The sequence below is a fragment of the Camelina sativa genome, chromosome 3 (genome assembly GCF_030686135.1).
Source record: "Camelina sativa cultivar CO46 ecotype springtype chromosome 3, ASM3068613v1".
NCBI lineage: Eukaryota > Viridiplantae > Streptophyta > Magnoliopsida > Brassicales > Brassicaceae > Camelina > Camelina sativa.
Window position 1 is genome coordinate 26,791,212 of NC_141882.1, and position 20,317 is coordinate 26,811,528.

Genomic DNA, 20,317 nt, shown 5'->3' on the forward strand with positions numbered 1-20,317 from the left:
TGGATAAGTTTCGACTATATACAGACATGCGGACTATATATGATGTTTTAAGGAGGTCGTTATGTATTGTTTTTATTTGTCAAAGAGGTCGTTATGTATTGGAATAAATGATTGTCACCGATAGGACATGGATAATTTAAATGAACCGATGATATATATAGTTGGGAAAATCTTGAAATTCTTGGGTTAGAGTTTGTTTAAAATGTGAACTGTTCTTTATTTGGGAGAAACATATAGAGTAAACTAAACGTACGTTACAAAAAACTAAATATCGAACTGGGATGCATTGAAAACTTTTGTAAAAATATGAAGAAATTGAACTCTAGTAAAGGCATAAAAGCATCGGTTACATATGTATGCTTCCTTGAAAAATCGTTTTTGCACTAGTTGTAGTATAAGCTTGTAGTATAAAACTTGTTTTCACTCTTCTTTTAGGTTAAATGTTGCACTAGTTGTTACAAGCGCTATTTTTTTTTTAATCAAACTTAACATCTTATTAAAAAAAAAAAAAAAATCGTTTTTGGTGTGCATGCATAAATTAAGTGTGCATGCATAAATTAAATATGGTTTTCGTCCATTTAAATTGGTTCCTGGACATCTCTAGGAGGGGCGACCATATGAGACTTTTCAGATAATATATAAACCAGTATCATAGATGAGACGTACAGTCAGAGCAAGATTATTGGGAGGTTCATATATTGGGGTATTTAGACACTATTTGAATTTTTTAAGAACAAATTGTGTATTGTTTTGTAAATAAGAACCTATGGACTCTTAGTTAAAATTTTCTCCTCCAATAGTAAGTTCTAATTTTGGCTCTCTTATTTTTGAAAAATTGTTTTTAAAAATTTGAAAATTTTAAATAGAAAAGTAGTATAAATGTGTAAACATTTGAGATTTTATAAAAATAGGAAAAATATTGCATTTAATTAATTTGTAAACATACAAAACATAATACTGTACATATTACAATAAGAAAAACTCAAAGTCTTCACTGATTCTGTTTTGCCATTTACTCAACACAAAGCTTTCACAAAGTCAGTACGGACGGACGCTTAATTACCTTGCATCAATGGTGAGAAGTCTTCATAGCTCGTTTATACGCATGTGTTCTTCATAGCGGTGAATAGCTTGAGAGTAGATTCCTATAAATGATCAACACGATGTATCAATGAATACATACAATATTTATATTTAGCTGTGATAACAAATAAACATAGTTACGTCTTACCTTGCATCTAACAGCTATATTAATTGCATCTGAAGACCAAAGGTCGTAGCTGATACTATATGAGGCATTACCCACCTGCAATTTCGTCCCAAAAGCAACCTTAATTAGTAGAGAAATGAGACTTTGCATAGAAATGATACTATATTAAAGAACCCAGTTGCAAACCTGTGAAAGGTATAACTGGGCAAAATACGCCTCTTTTGGTGACTCTAACAAGTCTAACTTGTAGAAAAGTTGAGACATTTTTCATGAAAAAATGTGTTCACGAGAAGATGAGATTACAAAAATGAGGACAAACTGAAACCATGAGACATACTTCGTAACCCGTCTTGTCCACCATTTCCTGAAACTAGATGAATAGCTTGAGAGTAGAATCCTATACATCAAGGAAAACAAAGACACAAAACAGATTCGTGACACAAAAGACACAAAACAGATTCAAACAAGGACACAAAACAGATTCATACAATGACACAGAATTGATTAATAAATGAGAAGATCACTCTTCAAGAACAAATTCTGGATTAGTTGCAGTCCACAAATTCAATTCAACAATTAATAACCTGCAAGTGTTTTCATAAATTCAATTCAACAATCATTAAATTGTAGGCAGCTACTTCAAATTCTTGGAACAAAAGCTGAGAAGTCAGAACAATCGTGACTAGAACCACAGATAGAGCTTCTAGTTTAACTTAAACCTCGAACAACATAATTCTCAAGCTAGCTAAAGCGAACTCTCTTTTCCATTCTTGCAATGACCCGAATCAATAGAAACTTGGCTTGATTGCCCAAACTATTACAAGGGCTTCACATGACTAATCAAGAGAAACTAGGAAGATATTCCCACGTTTATTCAAAATCCAATGAAACCAATCTAAAACAGTTTTAACCAAATCTTTCTAAATGACTACCAATATATGTAATTCAATCAAAACCAGCAGAAACTGCAAAAACCCTATCCGCAATCCGAGAAAATCAAACAGAGACAGAAGAAGAAAGAAAGAAAGATATACCAAGACAGAGCATAGTTTTTGGACAGCCATAGAAGCAGGAGAAGGAGCTTTGCCTCCGATACAATCTCGGACTCGATTCAAAACCCTCCAATTAGCCTCCGCCGATTCAATCTCCGTCGCATCTCCTCCGACCCGATTGTCCTCTGATTCCATCTCCTTTGATTCCATTTTCTTCCATTGCCAATTCCACTTCGATTGAGAGAGAGACATAGAGATTGAGAGGAAGAAGAAAAATAATCAGTCGATATTTTGTTTTAGCCAACAAAAAAGTGACATGTATCGGTCTCTTACAACAAAGATGAGTATTATATAACAGCCTCCCTTACCATTTTTCTTTTCTTCTAAATTATTTTTTTCCTTCAAAATATTATAAATCCCTCTAATAGACTACCGATAAAGAAGGTCTCATATCACTCAAGACACCAATGAAATGCTTTTTTGTGTACTCAACTAAAAAAATAGCTCGAAAGATATGGGGTGGGAAAAATATCTTGTAAAAAAATTATCTTTTTATATTAATATGAGCCATTAAATATTTACAGGTGGGAGAATCAAGCTATGAAACAAAAGAGAATAAAAAAGACAGAAGTGAACAAATTAGAACCTATACCATTATCATTTGTATATAATATATTGGAAAGCAATATTATTTTTTTTTTAAAAATAGTTATGAAGACTGCAATCTTTCAGATATATATCTCCTATATCGTGTCGATTCTCCTAGGGAACCGTTCCCCTTCTCTCTCTTCATATTTTCTTTCCCTTCTCTTTTCTAAAGAACTCGCCGCCGTTCTAGGTCTTCGTCTCCGACAGGCGCGTATGTGCCACCGCGGCCATGGCGTCAGTTCGGCTTTAGTTTTATGCTTAGTTTTCTAGTTCTTCTTTCTTTTGTGGAGAGATTTTTGATTTTTCTAGTCTTTCTCTTTTTAGATCTAGGATTTGGGTTGTTTGATTTTGTTGTAGGATTCATTTTTCTTCTTTGCGTGAGCTTTCTATGGCCTAAACCGCGTTGGCTCTAAGCCACTCACAGTCGGTGTGGTGGTGATTCGGTTTCGGCGACCTATTGTTTTAGGTTTCCTCACACAGCTTCAACAGATCGGATCTAGGGCATGATCCGCCCAGGTTTGGGTTCTTCTTACTGGTTCAAGTCACTTAGTTGACACTTCCAACCATGGCGTTTCCGATGGTCTCTGAATTGAGTTCTTCTGTCTCGCCGCTCAAGGTTTCTCTTCTGAAGACTCTAAACCAACAACGTGAGGCAAGATATTCGTAGTCTTTCAAGGTTTTGGTTAACTTTGGTGTCCTTTGCCTTCTAGTTCTTGCGTTTTTGGTTTGTTCGGGTAAAAAGAAGTTTGGTTTCTCTGTGTAAAATCTACCATCCTGTTTTAGATCTCTTTTTTTCTTTGTTTGGTTCCCCCTGTGTGGGGCTTAGTTTCCGAGAGCTTTAGGCCTTGTCGGTTTGTTTTCCCGGGGGTAAAGTATCGTCGGCTTAGTTTCCGGAGGTTAAAGTCCTGCCGGTGTTTCTTGTAATTCTCCTTTATTTCCCTTTAATATATATTTCAGATGTCAAAAAAAAAATATCTCCTATATCGTGTTGAATTATTTCATGCCACATTTAAAAATCTCAAAAATACCAAAAACATATTATATGTTTAAATAATTTGATTTTTTATTTTATTTCTTTTTATTATATCAGACTCATTATATCACCATTCATTTATTATATTCACCTTTTTATATACCATTTTATCCAAACTCATTAAACAAATATACGATACACTATAATTAAATGTAATATAGTTCTGAAATGTAACATATGTCATTTCGTTAAGAATCATATGTATCTGTAAATATTCCTCCGCGCTATACTGCGGATCCGATCCTAGTTATAATAAATAATACCCAATTTGAAAGGTATGAGTACAATTTACTCAATCGGGATATTACACGAACGCACTACTAAACTACAAACTTCAGTCAATGAAATAGTATTTGACTATTTTCTAAAGAATGAGGGAGATATATGATTATATTTATATTGTTTATAGTAAAAGAGACACAATCATGGATAATATACTGCCACAAGTGACTCGTAAAATGTTATAAATCCACTTTGCTAGTGAAATAGCAAGTTGGAAGCGCTGGCCAACCAATGGAAACAAAGACTTCGGTTCTCAAGTCGTCGAGTATACTTTCGAGTAAGCTTCCAACATGGCCCTTTAACAAAAGAAAAAAAAAAAACTTCAAACATGGGTAGTGGAATTTGTTGCGCCATCCTCTTGATGTCAAATAATTGACAATATTTAATGGAATTTTTTACAGATACTTGTTTTGAAAAGTGATGAACAAGTGTGATGAATATGTAACAAATCGAACTACATAAATAACCTTTAACAAAAAAAGAAGTACAAAAATAACAAGGATTAGATCGTAATTATTTTCCTATTTACCAAAAAGACATTTTTTAATTAGCTTTTCGAGTAAGGAAAAAGTTGTATTGAAATATATAGTTCACGTCAATCTGCAATACAGAAAATAACGAGAAAAACAAAAATTTAAGTGTGCATGCATAAATTAAATATGGTTTTCGTCCATTTAAATTGGTTCCTGGACATCTCTATGAGGGGTGACCATATGAGACTTTTCAGATGATATATAAACCAGTACCAATGAAATGCTTTTTGTGTACTCAACTAAAAAAATAGCTCGATAGATATGGAGTGGGAAAAATAGCTCTTATCTTATTATCTGTTACCACTCTTCCAGCCTAAAACAAATTAGAGAAACATGTCCCATAAAAGAATTATATTTAAATAGAATTTGCATCAACAAAATTTTAACTTTGGAAAATTCAGACCAACAGAGAGGTCTACAATTATACCAAATTACTTATCTCCAAATTAAATCCAAATATGACCCTTAAATATTTGAAAGATTGTTACTCAAAACACACAAGCTAGTTGGCTTTAGGTCGGAGCCAGACCTGGATGGGACAAATAGCTAGTGAGTAAATTAATGATATCTCTCCTCTACTTGTTTCTTAAATACTAAAAGCTAGCTTAAGTTCATTCAAAGTAAACACTCTATATGACAGATTCCGATCTTGTTATCTAACACTTAATCAAGAGTTATACAACGAGGGATACATTGTGATAACATTTGTCAGAAATGTGTGCATGACAGCCAAAAAAAAGATTACCATGCAGTTTTCGAGTGTCCTTATCATCCTCTTCAAACATGGGCCGGCTTTATCGATCTCGTTGATTACAGTTTCCCTTCCTACAAGTTAAGTAAATACAAACATGAACCACTTTTTCGTAAAATCCAAAATAGGTTAGAGGGAGGATTGAGTTTAGAAATGTTTTACGTTGACTATATTTCGTGGTTTAGATGGAAAACTATGAATTAAATGGTGATTCAAAGAGTGTTAACAAGTTTTTTCTTTTTAAAATTAAAATCATTTGGTGATGCAAATATACGTACGTTGACATATATCCCGTGGTTTTTATATATGGAAAACAGCTTTTTTCTTTTGGTCAACGTAAACTGAAAAAAATTGCTATATACATAGAGTGTTGTTTGTTTTGTTTTTCTTTTTCAAATATATCAAACCTGCAAAAGAAATACTCAATTTTCTCTCTGTCAAATACATTATGATTTTAATTTGATATCTTAACTTATAGAAAATACAACATTCATACAACGGAGAGAAATATATATTTGATTGCATTGGCTGCGTTGAACACGCCAATGCTCACAACGTTATCAATAAGAAACGAAAGTGGGGGCATTATATGATTATTTTATATTATTTCATGCACTAATCCTTCCACTATTCAAAACTTAAGCACAATTTGCGAAATTTTTATATTTTTTTATTGAAAGTATGTATGACGTTATCAAAGAAAGCTTCAAAAGTTTTTGTATGATATATATGAAATCTTAATTAGAGAAAAATTAGTCACATGTTAAAACGGCTAAAAACAAAACATTTACTTTGTCAAGTGACTGAAACTAAAAGACAGAAACCTAATATTACAAAATCTCAAAATTTAACCCACTAGATCATCTTATTTATAGTGGCACTCCCACTTTCTTAGTTATGCATGCATCTCCTAGGCGCACCCTTGTTAAGGCTAATAAAATCAATTTAAATACACCTCGGTTTGGTGTATAAATAGAAGCTAAAATCATCATAGCAATACACAATCAATCTACGATATCAATCTACGATATCAATCCATCTTTTTCTTTCATCATTATGGACTGCAAAAACATTTCGTGTTGGTTTATATCTTACCTTGCATTCTTAACTCTTTTCTCCAAAGACTTGGTCTCTTCGTTTCCATCGGGAAATAATTACCATGGTTATAATAATGGTCATGGATACGGACTAACTAGCAATCTCGACTATCGATTCTATGATCGGTCTTGTCCTCGTCTTCAGATGATTGTTAAGTCCGGAGTTTGGAGAGCTTTTAAAGATGATTCTAGAATCGCTGCGTCTCTTCTCCGACTCCATTTCCATGACTGTTTTGTCAATGTAAGTTTCTTTTGTTTAATTGTTAATGTAATTAGGTAAATTACGTGATATTTATTTTCTTTTTTATGTTAACTTACGCATGCATATATATAGTGGATTATCTATCACTCGTCACACATACTCTATATGTATATCAACATTTAAGTCGTGTATATATTATAAAAAAACTAATCACGCTATTTTAGTGAAAACTATACTACTCAAGCCGTTTAAAAGACACTCATCAAGAAAAAAGATTTATCTGTTTTAGTACATACAAGACACATATTAGAGTAGAAGCCACTATAATACTATATATAGACTAAAGACTCTATATATGTGTATCAAACATAATTGAGGAAAAGAAAATCAATACTACCAAGAAGGATGTCTAATTAAATTGTACGTTGTAGGGATGTGATGGATCTATACTTCTGAATGACTCCGAGGCTTTCAAAGGAGAGAAGAACGCTCGGCCAAACCGAAACTCAGTCCGTGGCTTCGAAGTCATTGAAGACATTAAATCTGACATCGAAAGTTCTTGTCCCTTAACTGTTTCGTGCGCGGACATAGTTGCCCTTGCAGCTAGAGAAGCCGTCGTCCTCGTACGTGTGATCTTGAAACCCCTAATTGTTAATCTGAAATGTGACAATATAATATAATGAAATAAAAGCATTGTAACTAATACGTTAATTACTGATAACTTCTCTATGCCATGCAGACCGGAGGGCCGTTTTGGCCGGTGCCTTTGGGGCGAAGGGACTCGTTAACGGCGAGTGAGCAAGCGGCAAATACAAATCTGCCATCTCCGTTTGAGCCGTTGGAGAATATAACGGCTAAGTTTGTGACCCTTGGGCTCGACCTCAAGGATGTTGTTGTCCTCTCAGGTTTGGTTAATTCAACTTTCGATTCAACGCAAAACATTATAGAGATTTAAAAAATCAAAATCGAAATCGGTTGACTTTTTGTATTATTTAATTAAAAAGATTACTTACTTTAAAACAAAATTTAAATGGCAGCAAATCGATTGTTATAAACCAAATAGAGTAAAGTACATCATAGGCATATATATATTCATGATAATTTTGAACTTATACTAGTATGACTTAATTTAATGATTCGTGGATGTAGGTGCACATACTATAGGATTTGCTCAATGTTTCGTAATCAAGCACAGGCTCTTCAACTTCAAGGGCTCTGGACAGCCTGACCCAAACCTAGCTGCTTCTTCGTCTCTTCTCTCTAAGCTAAAAGACACATGTCCTAATGTGGACTCATCGGACTCTAAGCTCGCTGCTCTTGATCCAGCTAGCTCAGTCAAGTTCGACAATGCTTATTACGTGAACTTAATGAATAACATAGGATTGTTGGATTCCGACCAAACCCTAATGTCGGATCCTACAGCCGCCGCCTTGGTGAAATCGTACAGCGAGAATCCGTACTTGTTCTCGAGGGATTTTGCAGTTTCAATGGTTAAAATGGGGAATGTCGGCGTTATGACCGGAAGTGATGGAGTAATTAGAGCAAAATGTGGATTTCCAGGTTAAGTTACATACATAGACTGTGTGAACGTAAAACACTCAATCATCTCTCTATAACATGCATATCTAGAAATAATCTAGCTTTTAAATATGAATCATATATACCAAAAGTCCATGAATAAAATATGTTTATATTATATATGGTGTAAAATCAACCTTATGTAATCTACATATGGATCACAGAGACAAAAATATATGGAGTTGTATGTGTGTTTGTTTGTGTGTAATGGAATATGTGTCTTTGCATTTTACGAGTGCATATTACATCCCGAATATCCATCTCCCGTACTTTAATCAACAATATTTAGTTTTAGTTCTCGATTTGGTTTTGTCTAATGATCAAAATTATACATATACTATCTATCGTAACAACTAAACACCTTAGCGTGACAATGAGAAGAGTTAAGATATACTTCAAGTCTTGTAAATTCTTTAATACAATTGAAGAAAAGGACTTAATTAATGATGCAATTACATAGTTGACAAAGAATTGTTGAAAATACATATCCATCAAGCCCAAAATACAAGCAGACCGAATTTCAAAATCACTTTACATTCAGAATTAAATTAAGCATATACTTTATCAGAGACAAATACGTTTGATGATATATAAGAAAAACAAGCAATTAAGCATTGAATGATGATATGCACTTCCATAAATTCCAAATGGAAGCAACTAACTTTTTAGGTATTGCTTTTGTTGATTACTGATTGGAAGACATAGAATTATAATTATCTTCAACGACTTCATGAGATTATCAGGACGAGAGTTAGTGGAAGAATACGAATAAGCTAATTTATAAATGTATTAGACATTTTACATGTCGTCTAAATACAAAAGAGTAGTTAGGTTACATACATCATAATGTTATATTAGAAGTAAAACATACACAGCCAAGATATACATATAACATAATTTATACTCATAAGCTAAACAATTATTTGTTCAAAAATGAGATTACTTTTTAAATTAAATTTTAGAAGTTTTATTTTAATTTAAAGAACATGTGTTATAAAAAGTGGCTAGGCCATGCTAAAATGCTGTCTCGGTGCTAGGCGGCCAGACGACGTATAAACTGTGGAGATGACCTTTTAAGCACTGAAATGAGTCGTTTTGTTACTAAACGGATTTAAATAATAATAAACAGTCTTAAGCTTTCTCTTAGGTAATAGACGATTTTAGGCGGTTCTACAAATTTGTTTGTCAATTATTGTTTAATTTACAATTTATTTGTAGTATATTTTTTTCTCCAACTTTTTACTACATATTTAAACGTTAAAGGCGTTAGCAGTACATATGTAACCCCACTGTCCATTTAGCGCCCTTAGCACGAATGCCTACATATAGTGATAACGGTTGGAGAATTCGTATAGTTCACTGGGTAGGCAACTTTGAATGCTATAACGGAGACGAGAGTCTTGATACTCTGATCTCACATTATAATGTTGGCCAATGTTCGTCGTCGGTGTGATTTCAAACGATATGCCTCGGAAAATTTTCAAAACCAGCCTTCTTCTCTATCTCCATACGTGAAGCCAAGTTTGTCGATCTCATTGGGTGTTACCATGAAATTGACTTATCTAGTTCTTGCAAGACATTCCATAAAACAGCTTTCACGTGACTTTCGTGATAAACTTAGCTACAACTACAAGTGATCGATCAAATGCATGGTTGAAATCAAAATCAATCTTTTCTCTTTTGTAGAAAATTAAAACTTTTCTTTGCAATATTCATACTTTGACACACTTTCGTTTCGAAATAATGTTATTTGTACAAAAGGTTAATTAAAATAGTACTAGTATGATCCTAAATTATCCTTTAATTGTACCCACCAACCGTCAGCTAATACATACCTTTCTTTTTGACAGCAGCTACATATGTATTTCTTTCTCTTATTTAAAGGTTCTGTTAGCTTCATTGAATTCAATTAACACAAAAACTCGTACCAAAAAAATTTATGATGTCACCACCGTTGAAAAAAATGACCTCATTTTAAAAATAAAACATAACCGATGGGAGTTTTTTTTTTTTTTTTTATAATAAAAATGGGCAATAAATTAAAGGTCAATTAATACGTGGCCGAAAGCAACTAAATTTACTAACCAATGCACACATCTACTTCTTCTTCTTCTTCTTCTTCTTCCTACTCCTTCTCCTTCTTCAAAACTTCAGATTCAAAATTGAAATTTCAATTCTAACAGTTACACTTCCTCTGCTTCTCTCTCTCTTCTCTAAAAATCATACCTTTGATGGCATTACTGTGAATTTTATCATAAAGCAAGCTCCTTTTTTAAAAAACCTTTCGCCGGAGATTATGGGTGGATGTACTTCCAAACCCTCCACCTCCTCCGGTAGACCGAACCCTTTCGCTCCCGGTAACGAGTATCCCCAAATTGACGATTTTGCCCCTACCCATCCCGGCAAATCGCCACTCCCCACCGCTCCAGCCGCTAAGGCCTCTCCTTTCTTCCCCTTTTACACGCCCAGCCCTGCTCGCCACCGCCGGAATAAGAGCCGTGACGTCGGCGACGGTGGCGAGAGAGGAGAGAGCAAGAGCTTGACCAGCACCCCGCTCCGTCAGCTGCGCCGCGCGTTTCATCCTCCGTCTCCCGCGAAACATATAAGGGCGGCGATACGGCGGAGGAGAGGGAAAAAGGAGCCTGCTTTATCGGCTTCGCAGCAGGCGGCGAAGAATCCGACGCAGGATGAGGAAGAGGAGTTAGGGCTTGACAAAAGGTTTGGGTTCTCTAAGGATTTTCACAGTAGAGTAGAATTAGGGGAAGAGATTGGACGAGGGCATTTTGGGTACACTTGCTCTGCTAAGTTCAAGAAAGGAGAGCTCAAAGGTCAAGTGGTTGCTGTTAAGATCATCCCAAAATCTAAGGTCAAAGGAGTTAACATATTTTACTCAGTTTTGAAATCCTTAATTAGCTTAGTCCATTGTAGTTTCGGTTGATAGAATAGAATGTGTTGATTCGTTTGTTTTGGCAGATGACAACTGCAATCGCTATAGAAGATGTGAGAAGAGAAGTGAAAATTCTACAGGCTCTATCTGGACATAAGAATCTGGTTCAATTCCATGATGCATTTGAGGACAATGCAAACGTCTACATTGCAATGGAGTAAGATAATTATGTTATAGTAACATTTCAATTCCTTGTTTGAAATGAATTTGGTAAAACGCACCTATTGCTGCATTATGGGATTTAAGTGTAGTTTTGAATTTGCAGGCTATGTGAAGGTGGTGAACTTCTTGACAGAATACTGGCAAGGTGTGTGCTACTTAAACATATTTGATACGTATGGTCAAGATTGTGCTGCTTTTATAAAGAGTTTCATCTTTCTTTGTTTTGTTATAGGGGAGGGAAATACTCAGAGAATGATGCAAAACCAGTGATTACACAAATCCTAAATGTGGTAGCTTTCTGTCATCTCCAAGGAGTTGTTCATCGAGATCTTAAACCAGAGGTGAGGTCAAGTTTTCTTTAAACTGGAAACAAGAGTATCTCCTTTACTTTACGTGTGGAATGTTTTTTTGACTACTGTTTCATCATCAGAACTTCTTGTACACTTCCAAGGAAGAGAATTCTCAGCTTAAAGCCATAGACTTTGGCTTATCAGACTTTGTCAGACCAGGTTCATCATCACACATTTTCTTATTTCAGTGTTTCTTTGATTCTTTTTTCTTCTGGTTAGTAAGCTAAAAAATGGTGTTTTGTGCCCTTTATTTTTTAAAGATGAAAGACTAAACGATATAGTGGGAAGTGCATACTACGTAGCTCCTGAAGTTCTACACAGATCATATACTACAGAAGCGGATGTATGGAGCATTGGAGTCATAGCATACATTCTACTATGTGGTAGCCGTCCGTTTTGGGCAAGAACCGAATCCGGAATATTCAGAGCAGTTCTTAAAGCTGACCCGAGTTTTGATGAACCTCCTTGGCCCTTCTTGTCTTTTGAGGCTAAAGACTTTGTTAAGCGGTTATTGTTTAAGGATCCCCGGAGAAGAATGTCAGCCTCCCAAGCCTTGAGTCAGTTATTTTGAATTTCACAGCTCTTTATAGATTTATATGTCTTCTGTCTTTTGGTAATCATAAATCACCAAATCCAGTTCCTTATTACCTTTTTCAGTGCATCCTTGGATCCGAGGTTATAATACGGACATGAACATCCCTTTCGATATCTTGATCTTTAGACAGATGAAGGCGTACTTGCGATCTTCTCCATTGCGCAAAGCTGCTTTGAGGGTATGTTTTAGAAACTTTTTTATAAATGTCGATAAGATCAGTGAAGACTGTTTTCTCAGACTATTATGTGCTTTCTTTTTACAGGCGTTGTCTAAGACGTTAGTCAAAGATGAAATGCTGTACCTGAAAACTCAATTTTCGCTCCTTGCACCAAACAAAGATGGCCTGATCACAATGGATAGCATTAGACTGGTTTGTGACACTAAAACTTCTCTTAATGTTCCTCTTTAAGACATACAGTAACACTGTAGTAATGAAATCCCTATTGCAATTTTTTTTCTGTTTGGGCAGGCACTTGCAAGCAATGCTACAGAAGCAATGAAGGAATCTCGGATCCCAGAGTTTCTTGCTTTGGTAATATACATATCTGTGTTTTTATTGGATTTTTGATAAATGCTTTGTAACAGTTTGGTGTTAATGCCCTATCAATGACTGGCTTTTACAGCTAAATGGACTTCAATACAGAGGAATGGATTTTGAAGAGTTTTGTGCAGCTGCTATAAACGTTCATCAGCACGAGTCGCTTGATTGTTGGGAACAGAGCATTCGACATGCTTACGAGCTTTTCGACAAGAATGGAAACCGAGCTATTGTCATTGAAGAACTTGCCTCTGTAAGTCCTTTAAGTTTGAGTATGATAAACAATGTCTAAAAACAAAAGAAACATCCTCTAACAGCTGACACATGTTCTGATTTTGCAGGAACTTGGTGTTGGACCAGCTATAACCGTACATTCGGTTCTAAACGATTGGATCAGACACAATGATGGGAAACTGAGCTTCTTTGGGTTTGTCAAACTATTACATGGAGTCTCTGTTCGATCCACGGTGAAACAACACGGTGAAGATAATGAAACAACCGTGACAAAGTGAAATCGATAAAAACAAAAGAAAAGAAGATGTCAAAAACTTTACTCTTGATTCTTGGATTGGAATTGGAAATGTAATAGTTTTGTCAGGATTGTCAAAGGAACGCAGAGTTCCTTACAAGAACAAGTCGACCATTGTTGTTGTAATAATATATAGTGACCAACCATAGTGACTTTCATTTTCTATGTGAAGTCAAGAGTAAGATTTTTAGTTTTCTCTTCTGTTCCTGAAGTAAATAAGATTTAATTATAGCTTCAAAGGTTCTTCGAGAGTTTGGTTTTTCCCGGTTAGCGACTGTGGTTTTAAGTGTTGAGATCTGAATCGTCTTAACCAATTCAAACCGGTTCGGGAGATGGAAATAAATTAGAAATTATAAAAATCGATTCTTTCCCCAATTTTATATAATTCTCTCCGCTCTGAATCGGGTCGAAGGCATTAGGGTTTTGAATCTCTTTCTCTCTCTCTCTCGAGGATTTTTTTTTCATCAATTGGTTTCAGAATCCTGCGAAAAATTTGTTCTTTTAGTTCCGACAACTTCGTTTTGTGGGATTAAGCTTTCGCTTCAATCTTTCATCTCCCTGATCGAGAGCCATGACTGAGGTAAATCAAAATTCGAATCTTTTCTCTCTACTTCTTATACAATTCTCTTCGAATTAGGAAACCCTGTTCAAATTATCAATCTTTATTCGAAACCCTTGTTCGTCTTCTTGTTTCGTAATTGAAATTGATATTGAGTTTTTTTTTTTTTGGCAGTATTGGGTTAGCCAAGGGAACAAATGGTGCGACTTCTGTAAGATCTGGATACAGAACAATCCAACAAGTATTAGAAACCATGAGCTTGGTAAGCGTCACAGAGAATGTGTGGATAAGAAGCTCACTGATATGCGTGAGAAGAGTGCAGCCAAAGACAAAGAGCTCAAGAAAAACGAAAAATTGCTTCAACAGATCGAAGCTGTGAGTAATCATTATACATCACAACACTCAATTCTTGCTTCTTTGCCAATGATACTCTTTATCAATGTTTGTTTCTGACTCCACTTTTTTCTTTAACTTATTTTCAGAAAGCAACTCGTAGCTATCAGAAAGATATAGCAACTGCTCAGCAAGTAGCAAAAGCAAACGGTGCACCGGAGGATGGTACAGCCGGTAAGTATCTCTCTCATGATTGCTTTTTAATTATTATTTCATGTCATTTAGTAAGTTTGTTGTTCAACGTAGCTTTTATATCAGGGTTGTTGCTTAGCTTTGGATCTGTTTGTTATAGACTAACATACTGAGGTCGTAGAGGAAAATGAGATTATTGCGTACTCCATGAAACTGGATTTGTGAACTGCCTTTATTGTCCAAAAGTATGAACAAACCAATCAGTGTCTGATTTTTCCATTTGTCATGTTATACCCATCTTTGCAAAAGACTTTTTGACTTATAAGTTTTAATGCCCTATAACTCTATAGAGAATCATCACCAGAGAGCAAAACGGTTCCCTCTTTTGAGTCACTCTCAGGTTCTTTCATCATTTTGATTGGCATATTTCTTAGCCTTTTTCATTCATAGATATGTTTTTTTTCGTTTCGTGTAGTAATCATATTGTTATGGCAGGTTGGATGCTTGACAGTGCTTCTGGCTATTATTACAACCAGACCAATGGTCTGCACTATGATTCAAAGTCTGGATTCTATTACAGTGATTTTATAGGTATGTGATGGTAATCGAGTTTTTTTTTACATACTTTCAAAAATAATCCTACAGAGTTTTTGTGTGTGTGCTTACACTTGTAATGAAACAGGCCATTGGGTGACACAAGACGAGGCATATGCTGCGGTTAAAACTTCATCTGATAAAGGAACTAAAGTACCTCTGGTTAAAAAGCCTATGGTACCTTTTTCAGAAGCTGGACCAAGTTTGGTGAAACCACCTGGCCGCCTTGTCTCAGCTTCATTAAACCCTAAAAGAGCTGTGAAAGGAGCTCCTTCATCTGTTGATATTGGCAACAACAAGAGAAAGAGACAAGATGAGAAACCGAAGAAAGTATCTGCAGAAGAGAAAGCTGCATTGAGGGCGAGAGAAGCTGCTAGGAAACGAGTTGAAGAAAGAGAAAAACCATTGCTCGGTCTTTACAATAGACCTTTTTGATGCATCACTCGGTAGAAGGGAGGCTAAGCTGAGAAGAGTTATGATTGATCACATTGTGGTGGTTATTTCGTTTATCCCTGCATAACGTTTATTCAAATACTCACTGGTAACTCTCGGAGGGATTTGTCTTGTGTTCTTCTAACTGTTGTTCCAATCAAATCAATTACATCTTTGTTGTACAAATATATTCCAATTTTTTTTGTTAAAAGTGATGGAGTGGAAATCCCCACATTTTACCAGAACTTGACGAGGATTCAAAATTTTTAGACATTTCAATAGATTACTACACCTTTAAAAACGTAAGTTGTTTTTCTTACCTCTTAAATTGATCCTCTCAAATGAGGTTACCATATTGTATGATTAGAGAAACACAAGTCTTGAGCTTTTTGTTTTCATGAATCATCAAATTTTTCAAGATAAATCGACTCTAAAAACTAAACTTGAAAAGCACAAATAAAACTAGCAACTGATCCAAGCGATTTGGAAGATTACTTAATTGTGGACCAAACTCTGGCTTTGAGGAAGTCTCCGTAACAGACCAAATAAACTTAAAAAAAGAACTGGAAGTAAAATTCAAGTTTTAGACAACCCCAAAATTTTGACAGAGACTGAGACAGCAAGATAAGCAAGATTCAAATCCAGGATACAAAACCCTCTTTGGACTTAAGAGGTTTTAGTTTCGATGGTGCGAGCTAACCTCCGAACCAACAACTATCATCGGATCACTTTGATCATCCAATGGCTTGTTTTTTTCTTAACCCAATTCCCGTGAGTCCAGGACACACGGTTTTTTTGATGATAGAGACATACCAGCACTCTCAAGAAGCTCCCGGGACAGCAGCCGCTGCAGTAGCGTACATGTTTGAGTCTTGATTAGCATATCCATTGTTGTAACCTTGTCCTCTTGAGTATCCTCCGTTCCATTGGTTGCCAGAGTCACCTCTCCACTGTAAAAATTGAACAATGTTAGTGAGCAGAATAAACATACGGCCGGTCATCACGGTTAAAAGCTACCGTGTTGGTTAATCATCCATGCCACAGGCTTGATAAGTTATTATCACTCAATGATCGATGCAAAATATAGTTGATTGAGTAAACGTTAACATCAAGTGTAGGGAAGTAAGCGACTAGGACATTCTTGTAGAGATTAAGTTAACTTGTCCACTGATTACAACAAATAGACTCAAGACAATTAGACAAACATGAAACTAAGACAACCTCTCGAGATAAACAATAACATATGTCGGAAAAGGCTTCAACTAGCTCATTAATAACTGATTAGCTGTCAATTTCTCTAATTAGAAGAAACACTGAACCATCACAATTGTTACAGTAACTGGATAATGTTCAGGGAAATGACAAGTGGGCCAAGGTGATATGCATTAGATTTGCCAATCAAAATAGTCAGCAAAAAACCGTGGGAAGGTCATAAATTCAACTAGGTCTTTATGGCCCTCAATGCACCACCTACTGCAATCCAATGTCAACTACTGAGTCTGGCTTTTAAGGATTTCTATAACTTTATCCATTCCATAGAGAGAGAAAAGTCAAAAGACCCAAAAGAACTCTAACCCTTAGTTTGACCTGGACCATACTAATAGAAATGCATACAAGGTTTCACTGATATAGAACAACACACTATTCCAAGTTAATTTTCTTTTACCTGTTTGTTGGGGCTTCGTCCCCAAGAAAGCCGGACAGTGTTTTTCCCGATGACCGTCCCATTCAAGTTCCCGATGGCCTCTTCAGCACTTTGCCTGTCAAAACCAATGGCACGTCACACATTGCAACTACATACCCATCTCCACTCTTAAATGAGCACCCACGGGATTGCTCATCATGATTGAACAAAGTCCCACGCTACTGGATGAGTAAGCTGGCAAGCAAAGAACAGGTTAGTACCTGTTAGCAAACTGGACAAAGCCGCATCCTTTTCCTACTGGGATCTTCACTGAAATAACCTCCCCAAATTGGGAAAAGGGTTGCATAAGGTCTTCTTCAGTAACATCAGGATCAATACCGCCAACAAATATCTGCAATGTAGTAAAAGACAATGAGCAATGAGGTATATTGTTGTTAGCAGAGTAATAGCTAAGAGAACTTACTGTTGAATTGTTTGATTCCCCATCAGACAGTGAACCATTTCCTCCATGTCCACCAGCCAGTGTCAGAGCTAATCCAATGAAAACATTACAATTCACTTTAGATACTATGTCAAAAGCATCAACAAGTTATTAAAACTTAACATTCATATTCAAAAAAACTGATTTTTCACTACTAAAAGAGACATAAACAGAAAATAAAACCACTAGCATACTACTCAGAGAGAAAACATGAAAACAAAAACATATGCTATGAAGTCACAAAGATTATATCATTACTTACCTTGTGAACCATTTTGTTGGCCATAAGCGGCAGCCCTTTTAGGTGTAGCAATACCAACACGCATTTGCCTGCTTGAACAGAAAGCACCATTCATTTCTGTCATAGCTCTTGATCGCTCATTCTCATCACCAAACCTGACAAACCCGTAACCTTTGGATCGCCCGGTGTTGGAATCGATCACAACTTTTGCACCTTTGACAGATGGATATCTACCAGCAAAAGTCTCAAGCAAGACAGCATCACTCACATCTGGAGCCAAATCTCCAACAAATATCGAAAGGTCCGGACCATTTTCTGATGCTCTCTTCTCACCAGTACTGAAAGATGCCCAGTTTAAACGGAAAGGCTGCTCCGCGTTCGGCATGGTTACACCGCTAAAGCTCTGAAGAGCTTCCTCAGCTGCTGAACGTGAAAGAAACTCAACAAAACCATACCCTTCAGATTGACAAGTTTGCTTGTTGCGAATAACTTTCACAGAAGAAACCTAAACACATCACAAAACAATAAAACAAGAAAGAATAAGCTCAAAGGGAAAAGAAAACAAAAAAAAAAACAGAGAAAATAAGCTAAAACAGAACAGATCCCTGTGACATGTTTGGAGTTCTTTTTGTTCCTATAACAAGAAATGTTCTCTATATGTGGCAATGTACTTTTCTTGCCATATGAAATGAACTTTAAAAGTCTGTCCTTTTTCAGGTCAAGATAGTTCTCCATTACCCTAAATGTCAACCATTTGGCTTCTACACAGTTTAGATCTTAAACACAATCAAAAAGTTCAAAACTTGCCAAATTTTACATTGGATTCACAATAACGAATCTTTCCAACAACAGGAAAAAAAAAAAGTCACGGATCTATCACTTTCCATGTCAGAACACGCAAAAAAAAGAAAGATTCCACGCACATAATTTAAACAAACAAATCACGATCTAAATTACAAAAATATCAAATCTAGCATCATTACAAACATATGATTAGAAGACGAAGATAGATACCTCGTTGGTGTGAGAGAAACAGGTATGGAGATAAGCCTCATCCATCCAATGAAGAAGATCACCAACCCAAAGGGTCTTGACATCATCACCACCAGATCCCCCACGTGGCTGCTGCTGCTGCTTCTGCTGCTGTTGACCCTGGTGATGCTGTTGCTGCTGATAAGCAGCAGCGTATTGAAACTGAGGATGCTGCTGATACGCGGCTTGATTGTAAGGAGCGTATTGGTGGTGAGGATACATCATCATCTGTTGCTGTTGCATCATAGCCATAGCAGCTGCAGGGTATTGCTGCATCGCAGCCATCCACTGTTGTTGTTGTTGCCACTGCTGTTGCTGCTGCTGAGGCGGTGGAGTTGATTGCTGCAACGGTGGTGTTGTTCCTGCTGATGTTGGTAACGCCGAATCTGTTGAGCCGTTGTTATTGTTTGGTGTCTGCATCTTTTAAAAAATTTATGGAAACTTTTCGGATCCGATCTGGTTGGAAGAAGAAGAATTAGAAATTTAGAATCTTTCTTCGTTCTCTCTCTCTCTCTCGATATGTATTTGTAATTTGGTAAGGTAGTTTTTGGTTAATGAAGGAGACCGAGAGAGAGAGGATTAGATTTGGTTTGGGTTTCTTGGAAGATAAAATGGAGGCGGAGAGAGAGAAGAGAAGAGTTTTGTGTAGATTCGGAGGGTTTAAGGCTTTTTTTTTTTTTTTTTTTTTCTTTCTTTGTTTGGTTTCATTCACTTTAGGTCTGAAAGAGAAGTGGTGGGAACGTGGGGCCCATTTACGTGGTGAAGCCATGTTGTTGTAGTTTTGTACTATTTCATGACTTGTCTGTAAGTTTAGTTTTGTAGATCCGACGGTTCTGATTCGACCGTATTTTTCGGGGTTGACATCAATTTATGACAGTTGATGATGATTCCAAATCGGGTAAAGTTTAAATTGGGTATTTTGTTTTGGGCTAAATGGATTTGAAAGTGCTTTTGAGTGTTTTGATTGGGATAAATGGATATGGTAAACCAAAAAGAAGTTTATGAGGATGAGAATTTAAGTTTGTGGACTGGATCCATATGTTTTAATGCTTCGTGATCTATGAAAAGGGCGAGCTCGTTACATAAACTGTTTTCTTTCATTAATACGATTTGTGATTGTGGTTAAAAATGTTAGCACAAATCAACTGTAAAATGACGTCAGGTCGTGAAACATCACAAATTCTTATGACAATTTGGGGAGCTTTGCATAAACATATTGATGCAATTTTTATCGTATCATCAACTTTAAAATATTTTTGAGATACGTAAGTGCATTTTTTTTTTTTTTTGGTTTAGGAAATGTTACGAAAAAAATTAGAAAAACTATAAGATGAGTGGAACTGTGGAAGAAATATAGAAAA

General features: G+C 35.9%; 5 protein-coding genes across 18 annotated transcripts; 3 read left to right on the plus strand and 2 right to left on the minus strand.

Annotated features, from left to right (window-relative positions):
• Positions 1–897: 897 nt before the first annotated feature.
• LOC104777869 (uncharacterized) lies at positions 898–2,748 on the minus strand. 9 transcript variants are annotated; one of them, XR_015594475.1, is made up of 5 exons: positions 2,571–2,748; positions 2,245–2,433; positions 1,397–1,607; positions 1,232–1,306; positions 898–1,145 (listed from the first exon to the last, which is right to left on the minus strand). XR_015594475.1 is itself a non-coding variant. In XM_087506854.1 (5 exons), exons 1-5 carry the CDS (start codon positions 2,571–2,573, stop codon positions 1,098–1,100), a joined length of 348 nt encoding a protein of 115 aa, XP_087362980.1. In that variant the 5' UTR covers positions 2,574–2,712; the 3' UTR covers positions 898–1,097. The 9 variants fall into 9 exon arrangements, 3 of the variants coding, with proteins under 3 accessions (XP_087362980.1, XP_087362978.1, XP_087362979.1); XR_015594476.1 differs by having other exon boundaries at positions 1,397–1,574; positions 2,571–2,712; XM_087506854.1 differs by having other exon boundaries at positions 1,548–1,580; positions 2,571–2,712.
• Positions 2,749–6,346: 3,598 nt separating this feature from the next.
• On the plus strand, positions 6,347–8,553 carry LOC104777870 (peroxidase 10-like). Its single transcript, XM_010502199.3, has 4 exons — positions 6,347–6,787; positions 7,180–7,371; positions 7,488–7,653; positions 7,898–8,553. The coding sequence occupies exons 1-4, from the start codon at positions 6,506–6,508 to the stop codon at positions 8,311–8,313; spliced, it is 1,056 nt and encodes a 351-aa protein (XP_010500501.1). The 5' UTR covers positions 6,347–6,505; the 3' UTR covers positions 8,314–8,553.
• Positions 8,554–10,237: 1,684 nt separating this feature from the next.
• Positions 10,238–13,641, plus strand: LOC104777871 (CDPK-related kinase 8). 2 transcript variants are annotated; one of them, XM_010502200.3, is made up of 11 exons: positions 10,238–11,192; positions 11,300–11,430; positions 11,539–11,580; positions 11,668–11,776; positions 11,866–11,944; positions 12,046–12,342; positions 12,443–12,558; positions 12,643–12,750; positions 12,850–12,912; positions 13,004–13,171; positions 13,260–13,641. In XM_010502200.3, the coding sequence occupies exons 1-11, from the start codon at positions 10,623–10,625 to the stop codon at positions 13,428–13,430; spliced, it is 1,854 nt and encodes a 617-aa protein (XP_010500502.2). In that variant the 5' UTR covers positions 10,238–10,622; the 3' UTR covers positions 13,431–13,641. The 2 variants fall into 2 exon arrangements, 1 of the variants encoding a protein (XP_010500502.2); XR_015594478.1 differs by having other exon boundaries at positions 10,345–11,192; positions 12,423–12,558.
• A 146-nt stretch (positions 13,642–13,787) lies between these two features.
• LOC104777872 (zinc finger protein ZOP1) lies at positions 13,788–15,802 on the plus strand. Of its 5 annotated transcripts, none has more exons than XM_010502202.3 (6): positions 13,788–14,027; positions 14,181–14,381; positions 14,489–14,573; positions 14,882–14,931; positions 15,027–15,122; positions 15,214–15,802. In XM_010502202.3, exons 1-5 carry the CDS (start codon positions 14,019–14,021, stop codon positions 15,120–15,122), a joined length of 441 nt encoding a protein of 146 aa, XP_010500504.1. In that variant the 5' UTR covers positions 13,788–14,018; the 3' UTR covers positions 15,214–15,802. The 5 variants fall into 5 exon arrangements, 4 of the variants coding, with proteins under 4 accessions (XP_010500504.1, XP_010500503.1, XP_087362984.1 ...); XR_015594480.1 differs by having other exon boundaries at positions 13,817–14,027; positions 14,489–14,776; XM_010502201.3 differs by lacking the exon at positions 14,882–14,931.
• A 225-nt stretch (positions 15,803–16,027) lies between these two features.
• LOC104777873 (polyadenylate-binding protein RBP47A) lies at positions 16,028–19,717 on the minus strand. Its single transcript, XM_010502203.3, has 6 exons — positions 18,939–19,717; positions 17,946–18,429; positions 17,666–17,733; positions 17,463–17,593; positions 17,224–17,317; positions 16,028–16,507 (listed from the first exon to the last, which is right to left on the minus strand). The coding sequence occupies exons 1-6, from the start codon at positions 19,374–19,376 to the stop codon at positions 16,379–16,381; spliced, it is 1,344 nt and encodes a 447-aa protein (XP_010500505.1). The 5' UTR covers positions 19,377–19,717; the 3' UTR covers positions 16,028–16,378.
• Positions 19,718–20,317: the final 600 nt, after the last annotated feature.